Genomic DNA, 21,862 nt, shown 5'->3' with positions numbered 1-21,862 from the left:
CTCTTGCTGCTCTCACTCATGTATTATCATTGGGTGCTTTGCCATCGGAGCGGTAACAACAAGACTTAGCAACATTGCATCTACAATCCATTACTAGTTCAAGATACCAGTCCCGAATCAATAGTATCCCCTCTCTATTCACGAGACCGATGAGTGATATTTGGACATAAAAGAGGCAGATATTATAATTATAGACGAGGTATCCATGTTAATCCAAACGAATTTTGACCTTATTGTAAGACAAAATGTCAACATAAAAAGTAGGACATTGCAGATCCCTTCAACAACAAATGTGTTCTCTTGCTCGGTGACCTTGCCTTACTATTCCCAATTTGTAGTCACGCACGAGAGCTTTATAACACATGCCATATCACAAGCTCCATCGATTGGCTACTTGCAACTTTATACAAGATGTCATGCTTTGTAAGACATGCAACGAACCTTGAATTGCTTCAGTTCTTAGACCATTATTTATTTGTGAAAGAAAACCAGTCCTAGATGAGATCAATTAAACATTGGGTGCATGTATTCTAGATGAATCAAACTGACATTCCAAAACTTGAAATGAATGTCAATTTGCATATGTCATGTTATATCTACTAATATAATATGGCGGAAGGGGGAGCTCTTTACATGTGTCGCAATCTGCAACTTGAAAGCTAAAGTCCAAAACAAAAACAAGCCCCTTTGCACGTGATAAAGAGGGAAAGAGGGGGAGAGAGAGAGACCGCCCGAAGGCGGCCAGCCGAACTAGTTCTATAGATGTTATAGGCCTATAGCAAGGCCCGCCAAGCAAGACTAGTTGAGTCTCGCTTGCACGTCGTTGATTCCATGGCTTGGGGTTGAGGCGGAGCGAGCCCCGGAATCCGGTCCGCTCTATCTCTCACCGTTCCCATACACGCCGCAGCAATGGCAAAAGTCCGTCCACCAAGTTTACCATGATCTGCAAGAAGCCCAATTCCGTTGGGCTGGAGCCGGCTGCATGAAGCTCAAGCAGAGACATTACTCAATCTCTGCAATGGGCACGTCCGAGCTCGACCCACGTACACTCAAAGCTCTGAAAGAGCTGAACACCACTACCCACGTCGATCTCGACACATATGCATCCCTTCTCCAGGCGTGCGGATCATCGAAGGAACTTCTGCATGCACGGCATGTGCATCATCACATCATGACTCATGGCCATGGCGCACACATGTTCTTAGGGTTCCTTATTTTAGAGATGTACAGTAAATGTGGAGCAGTTGAAGATGCAGCTACCTGGTTTGCTGAGATGCCTTGTCGCACTATCTGTGCGTGGAATCATATGATCGCGCTTTACTCACGGAGCAATCGGACCCATGAAGCTCTCCATCTATTCGATCAAATGCTGCAAGAAGGTATGTTTGCTGACAAGATCACCTACATTAGCATGATTTCTGTGTGTACCAGCTTGAATTTGCTTGAGCAGGGCAAAATAATGAATGCTCATGTTGTTGGCCGTGGATGTGAGTCGCAGGTTGTGGTGGCCACAGCTTTGATCACCTTTTATGGGAAGTGTGATGATCAACACCGTGCTCTACGCCTTTTTGATGCAATGCCCAAGCGTGATGCTGTCACATGGAGTGCTTTGATTTCGGGATATAAACAAAATAGGCATGGCAAAGAAGCACTGCAGCTCTTTGATCAAATGCTGATGGAGGGAGTGCTCCCATCTAGAGCTACCTTTGCATGTATATTATCCGCATGTACCTCCCAGGTATCTTTTTGCCAAGGCAAGAGAATGCATCTTTATGTCATTTATACTAATTTTGAATCAGAATTTGCCATATCTAACGCACTTGTTCGTATGTACAGCCAATGTGGCAGCTTAAAAGATGCCCAAAAGCTCTTTGACCTTCTATGCGCTAGGAATGTGGTTGCGTCAAATGCCATGCTTGCGGCATACTCCCAACACGGATCTCTTAGAGATGCCGTGAAACTTCTGGTTGGAATGCAGAATGAAGGCATCATTATTGACATGATTAGCTACATACACATTCTTGATGTTTGTGGTAGCCAGGCAGCCCTAGGAGAGGGCAGGCAGATGCATGATTGCATCAAACGCAGTGGTTATGGAGGAAGAATTATTATCGGAAATGCTTTGGTGAGCATGTATGGTAGGTGCCAAAGCTTGGAAGAGGCACAAAAGGCATTTGATGAGATGCCAGAGAGAGATGTAGTTTCATGGAATGCAATGATTTCAGTTTTTGCCCAAAATGGGGTTTGCAAGGAGGCATTGCGATTTTTTTACCTCATGCAGCAAACTGGAGTCATACCAAATAAGGTCACTTTTATTTGCGTGCTTGATGCCATTTCGTGTCAAGCAGACTTCCTTTGCATGAAGTCGTTTCAGGCTCGACTTGAACTCAGTGAATTCTGCTCAGATGTTGTTGTAACAACAGCTATGATCAATATGTACGGGAAAACGGGCAGCCTGACAAATGCAAGGGCATCTTTTGATCTTTTACAAGAGCCTAATGTTGTCTCTTGGACCACCATGATCTCTGCATACTCTTTCAATGGGCATGCTAAGGAAGCTCTTCAATTTTATGAGCAAATGCTGGAGCAGGGAGTGGTTCCAGATGTTGTAACATATTTGAACACCATTGTGGCATGTACCAGTCTAGCTGCTCTAAACGAGGGAAAAAGAATGCATGTCCATGTCCAACAGTATGCAACTGAATCAGAGATTGCAGTTGTCAATGGACTTATTAACATGTATGGAAAATGTGGAGATTTGTGTGCAGCTTCTAGTTTGTTTGGTGGAACGCTTGCTTATAACATAGCATCATGGAATGTGATGATTGCTCTTCATGCACAACATGGCCTTGGTAATGAGGCTCTTCTTCTTTTACAGCGAATGCAACAGGATGGGATGAGTCCAGACAGGATTTCATATGTAACATATTTGTCTGCATGCAGCCATGCAGGCTTGTTAGAAGAAGCTTTTGGCTATTTGTGGAACCTTAATAATGATACTTTTGGAGTATCACCAGCATTGGAACATTTTGATTGCATTGTAGACTTGCTTGGAAGAGCTGGCCAGTCTTGTGAAGCAGAAGCGGTGATTGAGATGTTGCCATTTCAGCCTAGTCCATTGTCATGGATGACGCTACTCACGGTTTGCCGAAACCTGCTTGATGTGGAGAGGGCAGAACACTCTGCAAAACATGTGGTTGAGGTGGATCCAGAAGATCATGTCCCTTACATCATGCTGGCAAACATTTACTGTGCAGTCGGGAGAGAAGAGGATGCGGAACGCTTATTAAGCTTGATTGATTATGAGAAGCGGCTTTTTTTGGAAGAAGATGGAACCAGTGAAAGGAACATCTTAGACGAGGAGTCCATGGGTAGTTTTGAGGTATGTTATGGCCACCCTTAGCTAGGTGAAAAGAAACAATTCGCTGGTTAACCACATAGTGGCATGGTCAAAGCTTGGTTAAGCACATGGTGGCATAATCGGGGCCTATGCAGCTCATTTTGTCCATCAGCCGAAGTAAGGCCATTGGGTCTGGTTAGAGACCACTTTAACAGTTTAACAATATGCCATTCAGTGCATGCTCACACACGGCAGGTCTGTTACAAGCAAGGCGGCTTATTTATCATCAAGTCGCGTGTCAGCAACGTGAAGAAGCTTTGTGTGTTGCAAAATCAAGCATGGCTATCCACAGCTCATTTGGTTGTCAACACGTTCATAGAGTCCCATCATTGGGAATTGTTATAGGAATCAAATCCTTGGACTGCTCATGCATCAGGACACCAAGAGGGCTCTCGGGGTTGTGGAGGTGAAGTGTTGGTCAACAACATTGCACATGCTTTGTTTTGACTCAAGCACCCCCACCTTTTTTATAAGGAAAGCGCTGGACTAACTTTGACTTCCCATTTCTATGAGAGGACTTGACTGCTTGTCATTGGCGCAGAAATGGCTTTTGTCTTATAGCCTCATAAACCTATTTTAAAGAATCATTCTTCAATTTGTTTGTGGTAGTTTGGATCAATGAGTTCCTCCACCTTTGTTATTTGGAAGGCAATGTGGAGTCATCTACTAGGTTCAATACCCATCGACAGCATGCCTTCATAAATTCTCAATGATATCCTGAGTCGCAGTGTGTCCAAAAGCACGGCAGAACTTTCATTATGTGATCATTCCCACTAGATGCTCTCTGTTCCCATGTACAACTGTATAAACTCAAATGGCTTTTCTATATATCAGTTTTTCTGACTGGTTTTGAGCTCAGTATTTTTTTAACAGTTGCCGTAAACACGCAGGAAAGATATGGTATGTGATTCTGCCGTGATCTGTTGCAATAAATTCAAACACTAAGGTAATTGGAATTTGCCAATGCCTCTTGGATTGAAGTAGTAGAGGAGTTTGAAATAAAGTCTGGCAGTTTTGGTAAGCCTAAGCATGTCAGTTTCTGGTCTGAATCCATTTGGAAAGGTTTTTCTCAGGACTTTTGGCATGGTCACTCTATACTTTAAAAAGTGGCTAATGTGCAGAACCCAAAAATAGAAGAATGGGACCCTTAGAGCTTCACTGTCCTCTTGAGCTTCCATGGTAGCTAGTCTGTCACAATGGCCCTGAAAACCAATCATAGTATACAATTCAGAGTGCAGTTATTTGCTTTTCTCTAGGTGCTCAGCCGGGGATGATGCCCACACCCACCCGGCCAACACGCGCATCATAGGCAAACCAGAGCTATCATTGAGTGCCCAAGAGGGAGATGCCAAGAAATGCGGAGGAAGATGCCTTGAAATTTTGATGCTATTATGTAAACTACACTCTGAAGATATATCTTCGAATATGAGCTTGTTATTCTTTTTGGCACGTGAAAACATGCCATACAAAGAGAAAGAGAAAGGTGTACAAATTCTTTTATTCAATTTTTCAGTTTGTAAATGGGCTCTTCAAAAGACAGATTAAATTGTAAAAGTCCCTTCATAAGACTTGTTGTTCGACTGTTCGGTGTTTGAGGATATCAATGTGAGTCCATCTTGTTTATAAAAACAAGGGATACTATGTCGATTTGAATCTACTGATTTACTTGTAAAAGCATGAGATAAGTCGCATATTCTTTTGTAAAATTGTAATGATAGCATGCTAGATAGGGATTGGCTGAAATTTGGAGTGGATGATGACCTGCACATGCCTCCTATTCTTTCTTTGGGGAAATTGAACGAGTCTTGTATAGAAACCTTTGCAAAGATACAAGAGAAAAAAAAAATGTTTCTCCATAAGAGAGCACAAGTTGAAATAGATGGAAAACGTTCATTTACGTATACCATTTCGGAGTTTGTTACCATTATTCATTCACCAACAATGTTTCAAGAAAACTTATAGTGTAAGTTATGAATGAAGCATGTCATTGAGTTGGGGAATTCTCTTCCTTTACCAATGGAGACCTGGTTCTAGAAGGGTACTTCATCAAGATTTGATTGTGAAACACATGAAGCATATTCGGTAGACTAGAGTTGATTCGGTTATACCCCATATTGTGGCCACACTCCTTGGATGTCACACACCTATCTCCAATCTAAAGAAAGTGCGGTTGTCAGGTGCACTACCTCTCTAGGGCCCTTGGATGTGAATCCCCGCATATCCTCATGATAATCATGCACTATCTTGGGTAACTGTTTGAGCAAGCTTCATTGCATAAGCATCTAAACATGTTTCACTGCTCAATTTGAGAAAAAAAGCAGGTAGAGCTTATGAAAGAGCATAGAAATTTGGCTTTTGAATAAACCATTTTTCTAAAACCAAAACATTCAAATGTAGTCAACTCACAAGATTAAAACCACCAAAGAAAATCTCTTCTCATGGTTTTTGACATTCAATCACCACACCTTCCCCTTCAACCATTGTTGCTAACCCCTTGATACAATTCAATGCGGATATCTTTTATGAGGAAGGGGAGAGAGAGAGAGATAGATTTTATTATCATCGTCGAAGGTCAAACATGACCTATGGGACCATAGATACATGTGATGTACTATGTATGGGGCTGATAAGTGATTCTCGATGCTCCAAGATTTGTGGTGATGAGAATCGCAACGGAGAGTTCACATTGTGGGCAGGAGAGTAAAGTGTGTAGGTCTAAGTCATGGCTGAAAATGTGAGACAAGCAAGTTCGGATGTGAACAAAAGCTGAGCATTGGAACTTAAGACTCTCAAACTTGCAATGAGTGTAATGTGCAGAGTCGAATTGACTCTTCTCCATAGCCCCAACGCCATGTCTCGCATCGAAGAGAGTGGGAGCTAGGCCGAATGGCTCCAATATTGTGTATCGTCCACAAGAGGATAGGCATATAAGGGCGAGTACGATTTCGTCTTTCGGTAAAGAACATGGTTTTGTAGTTGGGGACAATATGGCTGGTGTAATGTATGAAGCGCGGCACATCGGATTCCTCTTGAGGATTTGGGGAGAGAGAGAGAGAGAGAGAGAGAGAGAAAAAGACAGAGAGAGAGAGAGAGAGAGAGAGAGAGAGAGAGAGAGAGAGAGAGAGAGAGAGAGATTTTGTAGGCTTAATTTCAACCATTCAAATGTACTTTGTTCACTAGTCTCACTTTGATTCTTCTCAACTCAGAAGTGTTTGACCCTATGGCAAGTCAATAACAGTGATCCCCAGATAGGCCTCAGGAAAAACTACCACACACAGAGTAGCTCCATGAAATACATGGTCAAAGAAGAACATTATGCATTCTTATTGCTTGGAGAAACAAAGATGGGAATCACTGAGGCTGGCCTAATCTTTCCTTAGATGCACAGAGCTAGGGAGGACTTGGAAGGGGGAAAGGAGAGAGAGAATGAAATGAAATGAAATGTTATATTGAATGTTTTCAAAAGGTCAAAATGACCTATGAGACCAAACGGATACAATCCTTGTGGATCTAATCCAATGTCTGGGTACAAAAATAAAATGAAGTAAAGTGAAAGACTAAAACTAAAAGACTCAAATCGGCTGCCTGAAAAATCATCATCATCATCCATGCCTGAGGATGCCTGGCATCGGGCGTCGTCCGAGAAAGTATTGCATCAGTCGCTGAAGAGCTTTGTCAATGTCCGCCTCTCCCATGTCGTGCTAGAATAGTCATGATTCTCAGACGGAGCCTCCGTCGATGTCGTGGTCGCCTCGTAGACGTGGGCTTCTAGCTCTCCCGAGCTCAATGGCTCTCTCCACTAATATACCTATTGTAGAAGTGGGCTCTGAATTCTGTTGTGAAGCACGCAATCTAGCTGCTGAGTCCTTGCTCTAAAGAAGTCAGTGATCTCCCTCTGTGAATGTCTCTCACTAACTGGTCTCCTCAAGAGACTTTCCCTGTGTTTGTGCAGCTCTAGCAAAGACAACCCGAGGCACTCTGATCGTGATATCTCATGACTCTAGCCAACGGTCCAAAGCCCTCTTTGAACAGACAGTGGAAGCGGACTCGTATCTCGTAGTATACCGGACAATGACAAATGTGATGTAACTCTGTCTCTGGCTCTATACGACATAACTGGCATATCCTTGCTTCTACTGCAGTGCTCTCCTAAATCTGTCAGTTTCAATTTGTAGCTGATGCGATGATGTGCGCATCTGATCAATAGCACATCGTATCCCACAGGATGAATGAGTGTCCATATAGGCCAATCTGATCACATATCCATCCTCTATTAGTTCGAGGAGATGCTCTCTATAGAAAGCCATCTTCGTGCCAACTCTTGTACCGGCTATATCCATGTGCTTCTGGTATCTAGTTGAATCAAATCCTGACGTATAAGTCTAGTGGTCTCATCCGTGTGAGAGAAAGGGAAGGTTCATCCAAGGAGTACAAGAATGGAGGCAGTCTATCCATGCTGAAGCCGTGTGACTGAAACCATGATGTCATCTGCCCCATACCAACATGACTCAAGTGCTAGCCGAGCATATCTGTCTCTGGGAAGGTCCCATAAATTATGCATGAAGGAAGTAAGGGCCTCAACTACGAGAGGAGGGGCAGCTAGCTCAGCCCGAATAATCTCATATGGCACTGAGCCCGAATCATCCGAGAGATCATAGAGACTAGAGGCCTCTCCATACATCTCCATCCATCAGTGCTACCAGATCTGCCCTGATGACCCACTAAGGGGCCCCAAGTCTGAACCCCATAGAGCATAGCTGAAGCCACTAGAGTGTCAAAAGGCCACAGCTTTGTTTGAGGTTCCTGAAACTGAACCTGCGAACACATCTTCTTCAAACCTCCCAAGGCTGCATTAGTGCTCGTCAATCTAATCTATGTTGCTCTCCTCAATGAAAATTCCGGTCCACTGAAGACTACCCCGAGAGAGAGAAATGAAATGAAATGAAATGTTATATTAACGTCTTCGAAAGGCCAGAATGACCTATGAGACCAAACTGATACAAAAGTGGTGAATCTGTTACAATGTCTGGGTACCTTAGTACTAAAGTACTAAGTGTGAAAAGTGTGAAAGTGTGAAAATAAATGTGAAAAAACTAAATACAAAGTACTAAATAAACTTCTTAGGAGCATTCTGGGTGTCTGGCTAGAATGCTTCTAATCCTTTGTTGTAGTCTCCTCCGGTGAAGTGTGCTTCTGCATCTCGGTCGTGGTCGTCTCGATTTCCTAAGCTCAATCGCCCTATCAATGAGGGTGCCTTTGGTATGAATGTGGGTACTCCTTGGTATGAATTTATCATCCTTGGTAGGTCATATGACCAAAACATGCGTACAAAAGAATGTCTCCTCTCACCGTGGGGGATTGATTGTTACATTGAGACGTTGACTGGAAAATCAATGGTGCCATTGCCCTAGCCAAACCATGTCAAAGGCTCTAAAATCCTTTCTTACACTATCCTACCTCACAAATCCTGTTATCTTTATTTACACTAAATGAAAAGATCTTAGAGGAGCCACTCATTTTTTATTTGGATAAAAAGGTTCTTTTTCATTGGCTAGTTCAATGATCATATAGACAAACTAAAAGTATTTATAGTTTAAATGTTCCCATGGGCATCTCAAGAATAAAAACAATGAAATTAGACGTTTCATGCTATTGACAGCTGTCAAGTTTTGTTGCACAATGCCCAAGACACAAGTTCATAGAAGATATTATAAGGTGAAATCAAGACATTGCTTGATTTCACCTTATAATTTGTGGCTGTTCATTTTCAATGAAAACTAAAAGAAAAGCCCAAGTTTAAATGCACACTATATGCCAAGATTTACAGCTACAATACCCAGGTTTGACCTTGAATTATGTAATAAAACTGATTGTTCATTTTCAATTGAGGAATTATCATTGCAAACCCGGATATGTGAGGAGTGATTAGGAAATGATATATTTGTGTGTTATGGTTAATACTGAGGTCAACACACAACCATTTCAAAACAATTATTCATATATTGCACGTGTAAACTCAACGCTCGCAGTAACATGAAGCTTTTCCCCTACCAAGTTACCTCAAGGAGCCTATGTCTCAAATATGATAGTTTCCTTAGTCATTTCTTAAATCTGTGGTTGGAGGGGGATGTACACACATTTTGAGTGCCTAAGCACTTGGTCCTTCTGTCATACTTGTGATTCAAGGCAGGGCATTGCACACTCTAACCAATGGCTCCTAGGCATCATCCCCGCACGCGCACCATTTTCAACTTGTTTCCACCTCCTGCGTAGGCATAATTTTCAACATGCTCGATTGTCACCCACAATGCCCACATATAAGGGTGAGTAGGACCAGAGCACCCACATGGCTCATCATTGATTCATGCTCGTATTCTCCTTACCATCTCCCAATTGCTTTCTCATCCTCTTTGCTCTACCTTTGTTACCCAAGTCTTGTACCTAACCTTGAACAAAGGATGAAGACATTTATAGTGGGATTTCAATATGACCCTTAGCTTCTTCTCATGACAGAGATCATTCAAGGACAATGCTATCAGTACAAGGTTAGAGAGACACTGCTATAAGTACGATGTAATGGGAGTAGGCACGAAATTTGTGACACCAAGAAGCAAAAAGTTGTAAAGTTATCAAAGACGCAACAATCTCAAGCTGCTGAGGTTAAAGCAATGGAGGCCCACAGAAATAAAGCTGGCAAGTGTATACCTTAAACTACCAATCTTTGATGAAAATAAGGAAATTCTTGTCGTCAAAGCAGACATCATGTCAAGAACCATTCATCTCAAATAAAAGCCGAGGATAGGCATCTATAGAGTGCGACACTGAAGCTCTACACCAACCAACTGCAGAGGATGATGGTGTAAGAACTTTGGCCATTGTTCTCCCTTGGTAACGACAAAGAGGGATTACACCTAGTAGGGATGCAAGTAGAGTAAAACTAGCATGCAATGGGTCATACAAAGAGACCACTTCATGCCTCACAACAGTAGAAACTAGTGAAAAAGACAACCGTCAAAGTTGAAAATACAGGTGCTATCATTCCATAGTCGAGAGAGGAACGAACGAAAGCCACACATGAATGCTGAGTTCAACAGAGCATATACATCAAAGATGAAATATGCAGATTTTTCCCAAAGCTCTACAGATTCCAAAAATTTAGCTTCTCAAAGACATAATTCACAGTTTTTCAAAGTGCATATTTTAGTTCCCAGGCAAAAACCAGGAGCAATGTGATTGTCTGCAGGTTTTATGTGAACACTGGTGATAAGATCCATTGACATGTCCATGCTGCTTTAGAGGACCAATGGCCCCAGGACCTATTTATGGGCTCACAGATTAGTTGAGGAGACTAAAAGGAATACCCACATCATAATAAAGGGCCCACAACTTAAAAAGTAGAAAAACACTGGAAAATCAACAATAGACGTAAGAACACTTGTGAGAGTAATACCTAAGCCTAAGACCAAAACAAGGATAATCGGCGATAGGACAAGGCACCTAGAAGGTGAACACCGTGACCCATCTCAACAAAAAGCAACTATTTGGTGTGGTACAGTGATAAACACATGTTCAAGAAACACAGAAGGTTTCTTGCTATCAAATTTACAATGAACATGGATTTGCACAAAGGAATAAAACACAAATGCCTGCATCCATCTCAGCAACAAAGAGCAACTATTTGCCATGAAACAGTGCTAAATACATGTTCAAGAATGTAGAAGGTTTCTTGCTATCAAATTTATATGATAAACATGGATTTGCACAAAGCAATAAAATACAAATGTCTGCATCCATCTCAGCCTGGAGAAGTATTTTTAATCGCCAGACGCCTCTCCAGGCACTGCAGGTGGTGCAAACAAAGTTGGGAAAGAGAAGAAATATTGAGTTGACTTTCAAGAACTGGAGGACTATCCTGGTGTAAGAACGCTTACATGATATACAGATCGTGTACTACAGTGAAATGGTTCACGAAATCCTTTGATACAAATCACATACACGGCTTGTACCGACAGCCTCGCCAACATCAAAGTGCTCTGTGGAATAGCACACATGCACAACTTGGTCAGTAAGTGCATTGACTGTGGAGGCACTAAGACGACGAGAAGGAAAAGATACAGCTGGAAAGAACAATGAGTGCAGTGTTGGCGAACGGGCTGGATATCCACACGGCAATGACAGAACTTGCTTGCACATTTGTGGCTTGTAGCATTTCGCTCCTCTTAACTTCTGACATTATGACTGGATATCCACATGTCGGTGACAGAATGCCCTTGCTTCCACATTCATAATTCAACATTTGCTGCTCTTAGCCCTTTCCATCCCCCTTTGTGATAAAACTTGGAGGCATCAAACATTTTGTTTCTCCGACTCGCATCTGTTTATCCGCACCTCCAATAGCTCCTGATATTCTTTTCTGACATTCCAAAGGGTTTCTGCAACTTCTTTCATGGTTGGCCTATCTTGTTTTGTGGGTGCTGTACACCGAAAGGCGAGTTCACAAACTCTTTCTGCCACCTTGCAGGCTGCATTTGTCTTTTCTAGTCTGGGATCCAGCACCTCCATAACCTTTCCATTAAGGAATAGCTTGAAAGCCTGACATAATCTCATGTTAGGAAGAAAATCTATTATAACCTTATAGTTTAAAAAATTCAGAACTACATTGTAAAAATGCCATAAAGAATATGAAAGTGAACTTAGACACAACCCATGATGTGGGAGTCATACATGAAACTGCACTTCCAACTCCTACATAGTTTTTCTTGACAGACAGAGACAGACACAGAGACGCGCACACACCTGCACACGTGCCTTCTTTTCCCCCATCTCTAAAAAAACCCGAACCCTAAACCCCAGGGAAAATTTTTGCTTGTTCTAAATACCTTTTTTGCATGGGAAAAGGGAGGGCCCTACATGCCTCACGCCTCATATAATTCTTGAGCCTTGTAGTGGTAATTTGAAATGATAGTTTATTTTCATGCTTTGCTATTATCTCCCTCTCTCTCTGAGTTAACTCGACGGGCTGCCTGCTCGTGGTGGTGATGAAGGAATGGGGGTGCAAATCTCCAAGGCAACCAGGCCAACCTATAAAATTGTAAGGTGAGCCCCTCTACTTAGTCCTTCGTGCTTAAGCATGGCTTGTGTGTTGGGTCACTCTCTTTTTATTAGGTAAAGACATGTGGTACTCCCCATAACAGAGGGCTCAAAGAAGAGGAGGCAACTACATCCCAGGTAGTCAACCTTGTCACGATTGTGACTAATATGTTAACAGCAATACATCTACTCCTAGTTGCAGATACGCGAAGTGCCATGCCAAGGAGGACCCCTACGCTTGGATGGTCACACCCCTTCGTCCAAAGGACGTGTCTCTTCGCCAAAAGCCACACTCCTTCGACGATTGGTCACACCCCTTCGCTTTACGGGTGCGACTCTTCGCCCAATGGTTGCAGCTCTTCGCCGAAAGGATGTGTCTTTATGTCTAAAGTCATGTCTCTTCACCAAGAGATGTGTCTTTTCATTTGTGTCTATTCGTCTCCTATATAAGGAGCCCTTGTATCACACATTTCAATCAATCAAACACAGAGTCTTCTAAGTCTTGTCTCAAGTACAGTTCAAGTTTCTTAAGTCTTAATCATGAGTTTAAGTACTTAATTAAGGATTAGTACCTAGAATCCTTACAGTGGTATCAGAGCAAAAAAAAAAAATCCCGGGCCTTTGGACTTGGCGTCTACCTAGCCTCGCCGTTGCCGACCCTACCCGCGACACTCACCTCGTGTGTTGTATGGCCGCAGAGGAAAGATGGTGTACTTCTACTACGCGTATGAGGTAACTTAAATTTATTATGTTCCAATTACATACATATAGAATAAAGGACAGAGATGCAGATGTGTGTGTGCGGGCGTACCGGTGATTGTGACCCTTCATAAGGAGGTTCGAGCGGATGTGCCTTATCGAATCACACTCACACCCCTTACGCAAAAGGGCACAAGACACATCTTTTCCCCAAGTGCTCGAGCCTCGCACACCATCTCCCCCGTGCTCACACCCGTTCCCGGCGGCGTGCCTTTCAATTTGCGCATCCCTTCTTGATGCCTCTTCGTGCGTTGGCTGCCTTTCATGCTGAAACGCTGCCATATTGAACGCTGGCTGAATTTCCACGCGCTGAACGTTTTGCTGGGCATTCTTTTGCGCTGATTTTAAATTCTCCAAGCGGCAGAGTTTTGTTTACGCTGGCTGGACAGCGCTGCTCTTTCTTCTTACTCTGGGCAGATTTTAACGATGGCAGCCTTATTTTGACGCTGGGCAAATTTGCCTATTCTAAAGTTTAAGTGGCCACCTAAATTAACTTATTAAGTGGCCGCCCAAAGTTCACTTGCCTTGAGTGGCCGCCCACTACCCAAATTTTTTAAAACCCCATGTGAAAACCCCCAATTTTTTAAAAAGCCAATGCCAACACACCTTATCAATTAAAAAAAAAACCCCCAAATTTATTAAACCCAAAGTGGCCGGCCAAACTTGGCTGGCCTACCCCAAAATTTATACACAAGAATTACAACCCATGTGCAACCATTAAAAGAGCCTTACACTAAAACAAATAAGACCCATCATCCGAGCAAAGCCTTCCTTTTCATCAACGGTTCATGCTCGAGTATGGACTCTCACCTCTCATTGTGGAAGCAGCGGGTAGCCGCCTTGGAACAAGACATCTCCTCACTTACAGTGAAATTGGACGCTATCCGGCGACAATTGCAACAACCTTTTGGTATCAAATAGTTTTCGACGGTTTCTCAGCAATCTATTTCTCACCCTCGACATGTTTCTTCAGAGACAACCCAACACAAACTCACTTTGCTTGAGCAACAACGTGCTCAGAAGCAACATTCTTTGCAGCATTACTGCTATAACAAGCCTCAACCTCAAAATGATCATCGGCAAAAGTCAACAACATGAAGCTTTCAGAAGATCTCCCCTTAAAGAGCATTCAACCTCTTCGAAGTGGGCTCACATAGTGGCACATATTTCCGACCCTAGTCAAGTACTCGGTCGTGAACGCCGCAACGCTAGACAAGTTCCCCCTTGCGAGCCATGCCATGCTTCTCCTACTCTGGAAGCCTTAATACCCGCTGATAAAGCTGAAGATTCAAGAGATTTTGGTTCATGTGTGGCATCCCAAACACACACAACTTCTTTGGTTGTGGTCCAGGCAAAAACAAAATCCTTGTCACCGCCCTTGCAGAATGAAGTCTTTGTTTCTGATGAGATAACTGATGCTGTGGTGAATGATAATTCTTCAAACTTGAAGATACCAATTCTTACCTTCAATGATACAAAGGATAAAACGGATACAAAATCTTGCAACACAACTTCAGTCGCTGCAATTGAATATTTGGACACAACTTGTTTCACAGATAAACCTTTACAGATGGATATACCTCCAAACACTAATCTGTCTCAGTCTACGACATCCCTTCAAAAGGATTTTACGGTTCCAGACAAACCAATGGAATACCTTACAGATTTCCAACCAGTGGTCTTTACTCAAAAGAAAACTCAAGTCAGTTTACCAATAATTTCACTCGAAGCAGATACAAACTCAATCTTTTATTGGACAAAGCTCGAAGTTACAAATGACTTTGACAAAGGCAATAATTAAGTTGCAAATGTGATACTCGTACTTTTCACAAAGATGAGACAAGTTGCAGATATGATCATTTCACAGTTTGGCAAAATAGTCATGGTCAATAACAGTGCCATGACGTGGGACTTCACAGAAAGAGCTTTGGATGCAGAAGCACTACAAAAATACATTTCCTTCTTCCCGGAATTTCTTCAACTACCCTGGGTTTTATTTAAAGAGGGAGGGAATGTCACGATTGTGACTATGTTAACAGCAATACATCTACTCCTAGTTGCAGATACGCGAAGTGCCATGCCAAGGAGGACCCCTGCGCTTGGATGGTCACACCCCTTCGCCCAAAGGACGTGTCTCTTCGCCAAAAGCCACACTCCTTCGACGACTGGTCACACCTCTTCGCTCTACGGGTGCGACTCTTCGCCGAATGGTTGCAGCTCTTCGCCGAAAGGATGTGTCTTTATGTCTAAAGTCATGTCTCTTCACCAAGAGATGTGTCTTTTCATTTGTGTCTATTCGTCTCCTATATAAAGAGCCCTTGTATCACACATTTCAATCAATCAAACACAGAGTCTTCTAAGTCTTGTCTCGAGTACAATTCAAGTTTCTTAAGTCTTAATCATGAGATTAAGTACTTAATTAAGAATTAGTACCTAGAATCCTTACAGACCTCCTCTCTGGCTTTTGCAAATTGTGTGGGATGGTTGAGTTCTGTTTCAACACAGTTAAGGACAAACTTGTTAGTGTATAGAGACACCCCATAAATGCTATCGCTTCTATAACCAAGAACGGAGAAAACTAACCCCGTCTCGGGATTTGCGTCTATATTTGGTGATATGTCCCTTTCTTCGGAGGCTTTGACTTATTCACTATTGTGTAACTGCTAGATGCCATGGTATGCCACAATCTATTGTCAATGATCGTGATCCTTGTATGATGAGCCTATTTTAAAGTGGCTTGTTTGAAAACATGGGCACTACGCTCAAGTTTTCAACCTCATTTCATCCACAAATTGATAAGACAGTCAGAAGAGGCTAATTCTATTGTCTTAGATCTGCTTAAATGTTATGTGTCAGACAATAAGGGCAAGTGGGAACAGTATTTACCTATGCTTGAGTATACATACAACAATACGGTGCATTTGTCAACAGGCAAGGCGCCCTTTGAAATTGTTGAGGGTGGCAAAAAGGTTCCTCCCATTTTGCAAACAAAGGATAAGATTTCTCAAGCAGATCGATATGTAGAGAATATGGATGAAAATGTATAAGAAAACCAACCTTGCCTTGGAGAAGACTCGGGCAAAGCAGAAAAGGGCTGTTGATCGTCACCGACGTGAACTGTTGTTTTAACCTGGTAATGTGTTCTTTTGCACTATGGGCCTTTTCAGGTACTTGATATGATCAGTGACATTGCTTATAGGCTGAAATTGCCTGACGGTTGGAAGATTCATAATGCGTTTCATGTGAGTCTTCTAAGACCTTTTGTGAGTGATGTGCCGGAACTATGGGCTAGAAGATATGCCAGATGAAGATCAACCTGAAGTGGAGGAACTTGATGAGATCTTGGTACCTGAGTAAATTTTGGCACATAAAGAAAGAAAAGTTGAAAGACATTATTTGGTGAAGTTCAAAAACTATCCACCTATGGATGCAAAGTGGATGGAAGAAAGTGAACTCGTAGATTCACCAAATGTATTGCATCTTTATCTTGAAGCCTTTTGTTTACAACCCATGTATGCCCCAACTCAGTGTGCATAAAAGAGGGGTGATGTTGGACCTAGCACATCATATGTACATACAGATTTAGTGCAATAGTAGTGTATATTGCTTAACAAGTGTTAAAGGTATAATGCTCACTTCTTTAAGTCATTTGTATCTATGTTTCATAGTCTTTTTTGCGGATGCATGCAATAATAAAAGGGTGTTGATTACACTCGCTCATTTGTGGCATGTATACCACGCATGCAATCAAGGGCGTTTGCAATTTCAAGAGGGGGGTATGTCACGAATTTGAGACAAACACTAACCTTAATTGTTGGTTTCCTTCCCTTTATTTTTAATTAATTTTTGGGACCTCTTTATGAAGTCACAAATGGCCGGACATTGTATGGCCAGTGTGAAATGGCCCATGAGTTTCACCCACAGCAGTGAAGGCCAGGCAGCCAGGAGATGGTTGGGCTGATAACACTGAAACTCGACTGGTAAAAGGGTGGCTAGGCTCAGTTAAAGTTATTTAGCCCCTCGCCGAGACTTCATAAGTTGGTGGGTACTAGGAATTTAAACCAAAAGGGCAAAATGGACCTTGGCAGCTCCATAGCTATTCCGCAAGACTTTAAAGGGCAAGTAGCCTACAGGTGCAGGAACTCAAGAACTACCTAAAGGTGCGATTGGCACGCAAAACAGCGCCCGAAACAGAGAATTACAGCTTGCTGTAATTTTTTGCAGGTTTAGGGTTTTTACCCTTTTTGATGCCCAAAGGTCCCAAGAGCTTTGGGGAAGCTAGGGAATTGCCAACCAGGTGTTCTAGTGCATTTTAGAGGCTGAAAACAGAGAATTCAGCGTGATGTGTTTTCTCGCTTCAACTACTGCCTCATGTAATGTCTGTGTCAGTACAATAGTTAGCTCCTCCAGAGGTCGCCTCGGGTCCTCAGTGCATAGGCGTCTGTAGATTCCGTCCATGTATACAGAGTCCGTCTCCCTTGTGAATGTGTAGCGAGTAGGGACTGCTACTCGTGGCCTGTGTGCTGCACTGAAATGGAAGGAGATGGTCATTGACACCAGAGCATGATCCACCGCCACCCCGACCGGTCTGGGCCCAACTGTGAGATCCTCGATACTAGAGATGAGATTCGGTTGTGCCATGACATAGTCCACCGTGCTAGCTCCATGTCTGTGTGGGAAGCATGTAAAGCCTCTCGCAGCAGGAAATCTCTGTAGGCCGTTCAAGATGGCCAATCCATGTGCAGTGCCCATGTCTATCAGGTGTCGCCCATACTCAGTATATTCCATATCGTGTGATAGTCTGGCAAGGCCCGTCTCTACCATATCTATCTCTCTTAGCATCTCCTCTGAAGTATCATAAAACACTGCCTGGTGATGGGCAGTCCTAGCATTGAAGTCCCCGAGGATGATAATGTCACCGTCCCTAGAGAACTCCCATATGTCATCATTCAAAATAGAGAAAGGGGATTGTCCTTTGGGTGGTGCATACACTGATGTACTCGGGGGAAAGTAACAAATAGCTAGATAGAGGTATCTGCCTGTCTCTGCTTTCAGTCTCACCCACATGTACCTAGCCTGCTCGTCCCTGCGGGCTATATATATCACTGGCTGCAGATCCTCTCTAAATAACACTGCCACTCCTCTCGAGCCCCACCCTCTGTGCTCTGAGCGTGTCTCCTGTCTGTAGGCTGTCTCCCACCTATATCCACTGATGTGAGGCATGGATTGCCCAGGGGCCTGGTGTCAGAGTTACCGGGGAACGCCCCCTAGCCTCCGTTCTGGCGTTCCGGGGGACAGTTCCCTTCCCGAACGTTCCGAAACGTCCAGGAACGTCTGACGTTTCGGGTGGCCAGTGCAAACAGGAACTGCCGTTCCGGAATGCCCCCGGAACGTTCCGGAATGCCCCTGGAACGGCCAACGGCTACAAACAAACTTGGCAAAAATTGAAAAAATTGAAGTAAATGTTTGGGCTTCTGTTTGAAGTGTGCAAGGCCTCAAGGACTCATAAAATGCACCCCCCTCCCCCTTTCTCTCCACAAGCTAATCCTCAAGGCTCAAGCTCTCACACTCTCAAGATCTCTCTCTCTCAAGACTCACTCTCTCAAGGCTCAAGGCTTCAAGCCTTCAAGCTCTCTTCCTCTCCCTCCCACTCTCTCAAATCTCTCCCTCTCCCTCTCACTCTCTCGAGTCTCTCCCTCTTCACTCTCTCTCTCTCTCTCTCTCTCTCTCTCTCTCTCTCTCTCTCATCATCTAGTCATAGCAAGGTTGAATGGTCTTCAAAACGAGTTTTTTGTGAGTATTAGAGTCAAAGCACTCTAATACTCCTTGTATTTAAACACAAGGAGCTAAAAAATGCACTATTTGGGTGTTTTTTATACCTCCCGTTCCGCGCCGTTCTCGTTCCGGACCCCTAGCCGTTCCCTCGTTCCGTGGTGATCGCGTCCCCGTTCCCGTTCCACGTTCCGGGTAACTATGCCTGGTGTGTCTCACAGTAGAAGATGATGTCTCTTCCAGTAAAGCTATCCTCAAAAGCACCCACATCAAGACGCATAGATCCATTGTAGTTCCAGGAAGCTACTTTAAGTGTGGTCCCATAAGTCTCGCACCGTCATGTGGAGCGTCGCTCAAGTATTACCACTTTTCCGTCTCGGTAAAAAGCGATCTTGCCTTTTTCCCTTGCCGCTCTAATCTCCGGCATTACTTCCTGCATATGAGCGATCTGCGAGAGGATGAGATCGTCCCCAAGAAAGATGCCAGTCTCTTTAAGAGTTGGTCTTTTCTTCAAGAATGACTTCTTTGCTTCCATGGAGGGAAAACGGAGGATGAGTGCTCTTTCTTTTGAGGTTTCTCCACTGTCTCCATTTTTCTTTATGTTGCCCACTCTCCATGCCCTTCTGTGTGTCGGCTCATGAATCCCCATCAAGGCTGTGAGTTCTTTTACTTCTTCGTCCACATTGCCTTTGTCTTTAAGACCGGCAGCGGAGCCAATGTTGGACGGATACGCCGCGACGGACGTTAGCACAGCGAGAACTCACCTAACATGTAATGTCAGCTAAGGACGAAGCTCGACCCGCAGGCGCGTGGAAGCAAGCATAAGGTGTCAACCTACACTCGACCGACTCCTAACCAATTCCTACAGAGGTCTCTACCAATTGTCTAAGTCACAGCCTTCAAGAGTGCAAGAGAGGAAACTTCCTACAATGCTTTCTACAGCCGAACACCCATCAAACAATCTCGAAACACCATAGAACTTGAAGGAGACCCTACTAATACCAATAGGTCACTCTCCCTAAGGTCTATGAACCAAAATCCTGACCCAAAACACCCCGTGCAGAAACACGTAGGATGTCTCGCCGAAATCTACAGGTCTTCGTTTCCGAAATCTAAAGTGCCTAATGTGTAGTTCTACTCAATGTGAACGCGTGGATATGCTGCAATGCAAAATCGGACAACGTATGCTCACCCAAACAACCGATGAAGCTCGTAGAAGGAGCTCACAAAGCCGGACCGTACGCGCGCAATGTTGGTATCGACGCGTAGCTCTTGTCGAGGGCAACACGCTGCACTTCTTCGCACTCGATTCCGACCACCGGAGCACACGTAGCGTCAAGATGAAGCTCACACACTCTCTCTCTCGTACACAGTACGCTCACTCACAGACTTCAAACCTGTTTTAAAACGACAAAAGGTCCTTCATTAAGGTCAAAAAGTGGTATATATACCTTACAATGTCTCAAACCCTAAAGTTCCAAAATCAACCATCTACTCAATCTAACTATCAAAACTGGGATACAATCTGGAAACTTCTGTAAGTCCCAATAATTACAAGATGAAAAATCGGGTTTTCCTTAATGAATGAATAATTACAAAAATAATAGTTCTCGGAGTAGTTAGATGTCGTGGGGTGTGTCAAGCTTCCAACACTCCCCCCCTCCTTGCTCATGTCGTCCCCGACATGGCCTTGATCTGCTGCTTCATCTGATCGTTTCCCGCATCTTTGGCAGTGATTCGTACCTGGCATGTAGGTTCAGCATTGTTCGGCAAAAGATATCTGTCTTCATGCTGAAGAATCCCGTATAGAATGCTTCTTCAAAAGCCTGGAGGTGATAGGATGGTAGAAACATGATTCTTTGATACAGCGCATGTATCACCTCCTTGGAAGGCTGACCTGACAGATCATAAGCACATCTGTATGTATCTTGGAAGAAGAATATGTTGTCGGTCACCTGGCCTGGCTTGAAGGTCTCGAACACTGCTAAGATGGTTCTGCAAATCTTCCTCATCATAATGCATGTAAGGTCAAGTGAGCCAATGAACAACTTTATGGTGCCCGTTAGGGTTTTCACCATGTATTGGACACTTATTCTCTCACCTGCCTTTACGCCTGGCAGCTTTGGGTAGTTCAGCCAAGTGGGTTGGCTTCTTTGCAAAATTTGTTGTGCCTTCCACGTCCTAACCCTTGGTAGGAGATAGAAGCTGAGATTGTCTCTGATATCTTTAGGTGCCTCTACCAGGTGGATTAGGTATTGTGGGTACTTTGTAAGCTAAGCCTTCCTCTACTTTGGCTGAGAATCCACTATAAGCTGAACTCCTTCTGGCTTCGAGGTGTCTGCATTGTAGAGAGGTACCGTTGGCTCTTCTCTCATCCGCTTGTTTATTGTAGCTGACTCATATTTCAGCAATGGATATGGGAGAGAGGGTTGAAGCCACTCGCGCCTGAGAGTTCTGACGTCGATCTTCTGGATTGTCATAGATTTGAAGACCCTTTGCTCCCATTCCAAGGCTTCCTTCGTGCTTTCTCTTAGCTCTTTCTCTATTGCCTTATGCAATTTTTCCTCCTCTTCTTGTGTTAGATCCTGTGGCTCTTGAGAGGATCCTGCTATGCTTTCCTCTTGCATGTGTGTCCACAGGATCTGCCACATTTTCGAGGTCAATGACCTCATTGGCGGCTGGCCCTGAGCTTTCTGCTTCTCCTCCTTGCTGGCCTTTCAACTCCTCAATTTGTCTGAAGAGTGTTTGCTTTTCCGCTTCAGCTTCTCCGCCCATATTCACGAGGAGGTCATTAAGTTCAGCGTTTACTCTTTCCGCCTCCTCGAGCTTTTTCTTTATGTT

General features: G+C 43.6%; 3 protein-coding genes across 4 annotated transcripts in view; 2 read left to right on the top strand and 1 right to left on the bottom strand.

Annotated features, from left to right (window-relative positions):
• The first annotated feature begins 801 nt into the window (after positions 1-801).
• Positions 802-1,686, top strand: LOC147417916 (pentatricopeptide repeat-containing protein At2g33680-like). The gene is made up of 2 exons (XM_086507183.1): positions 802-1,379; positions 1,499-1,686. The coding sequence occupies exons 1-2, from the start codon at positions 983-985 to the stop codon at positions 1,540-1,542; spliced, it is 441 nt and encodes a 146-aa protein (XP_086363309.1). The 5' UTR covers positions 802-982; the 3' UTR covers positions 1,543-1,686.
• On the top strand, positions 1,601-4,970 carry LOC147417915 (pentatricopeptide repeat-containing protein At2g13600-like). Its single transcript, XM_086507182.1, has 2 exons — positions 1,601-1,738; positions 1,837-4,970. The coding sequence occupies exon 2, from the start codon at positions 1,913-1,915 to the stop codon at positions 3,401-3,403; it is 1,491 nt and encodes a 496-aa protein (XP_086363308.1). The 5' UTR covers positions 1,601-1,738; positions 1,837-1,912; the 3' UTR covers positions 3,404-4,970.
• Positions 4,971-11,057: 6,087 nt separating this feature from the next.
• LOC147417914 (calmodulin-binding receptor-like cytoplasmic kinase 2) overlaps positions 11,058-21,862 on the bottom strand; it is an 87,517-nt gene continuing 76,712 nt past the window's right edge. The window contains exons 7-8 of one of the 2 annotated variants that reach the window (XM_086506556.1): positions 11,789-11,992; positions 11,058-11,433 (exon numbers count right to left, since the gene is read on the bottom strand). In XM_086506556.1, the coding sequence (XP_086362682.1) occupies positions 11,308-11,433; positions 11,789-11,992 (330 nt within the window). In that variant the 3' untranslated portion in view covers positions 11,058-11,307. Of the gene's footprint in view, positions 11,434-11,788; positions 11,993-21,862 lie in introns of those variants that run through there. The other variant, XR_015187240.1, reaches the window with a different exon arrangement.

The sequence above is a fragment of the Adiantum capillus-veneris genome, chromosome 30, assembly GCF_014529385.1.
Source record: "Adiantum capillus-veneris isolate H3 chromosome 30, ASM1452938v2, whole genome shotgun sequence".
Lineage (NCBI taxonomy): Eukaryota > Viridiplantae > Streptophyta > Polypodiopsida > Polypodiales > Pteridaceae > Adiantum > Adiantum capillus-veneris.
This window is presented reverse-complemented; position numbering and strand designations above follow the sequence as displayed.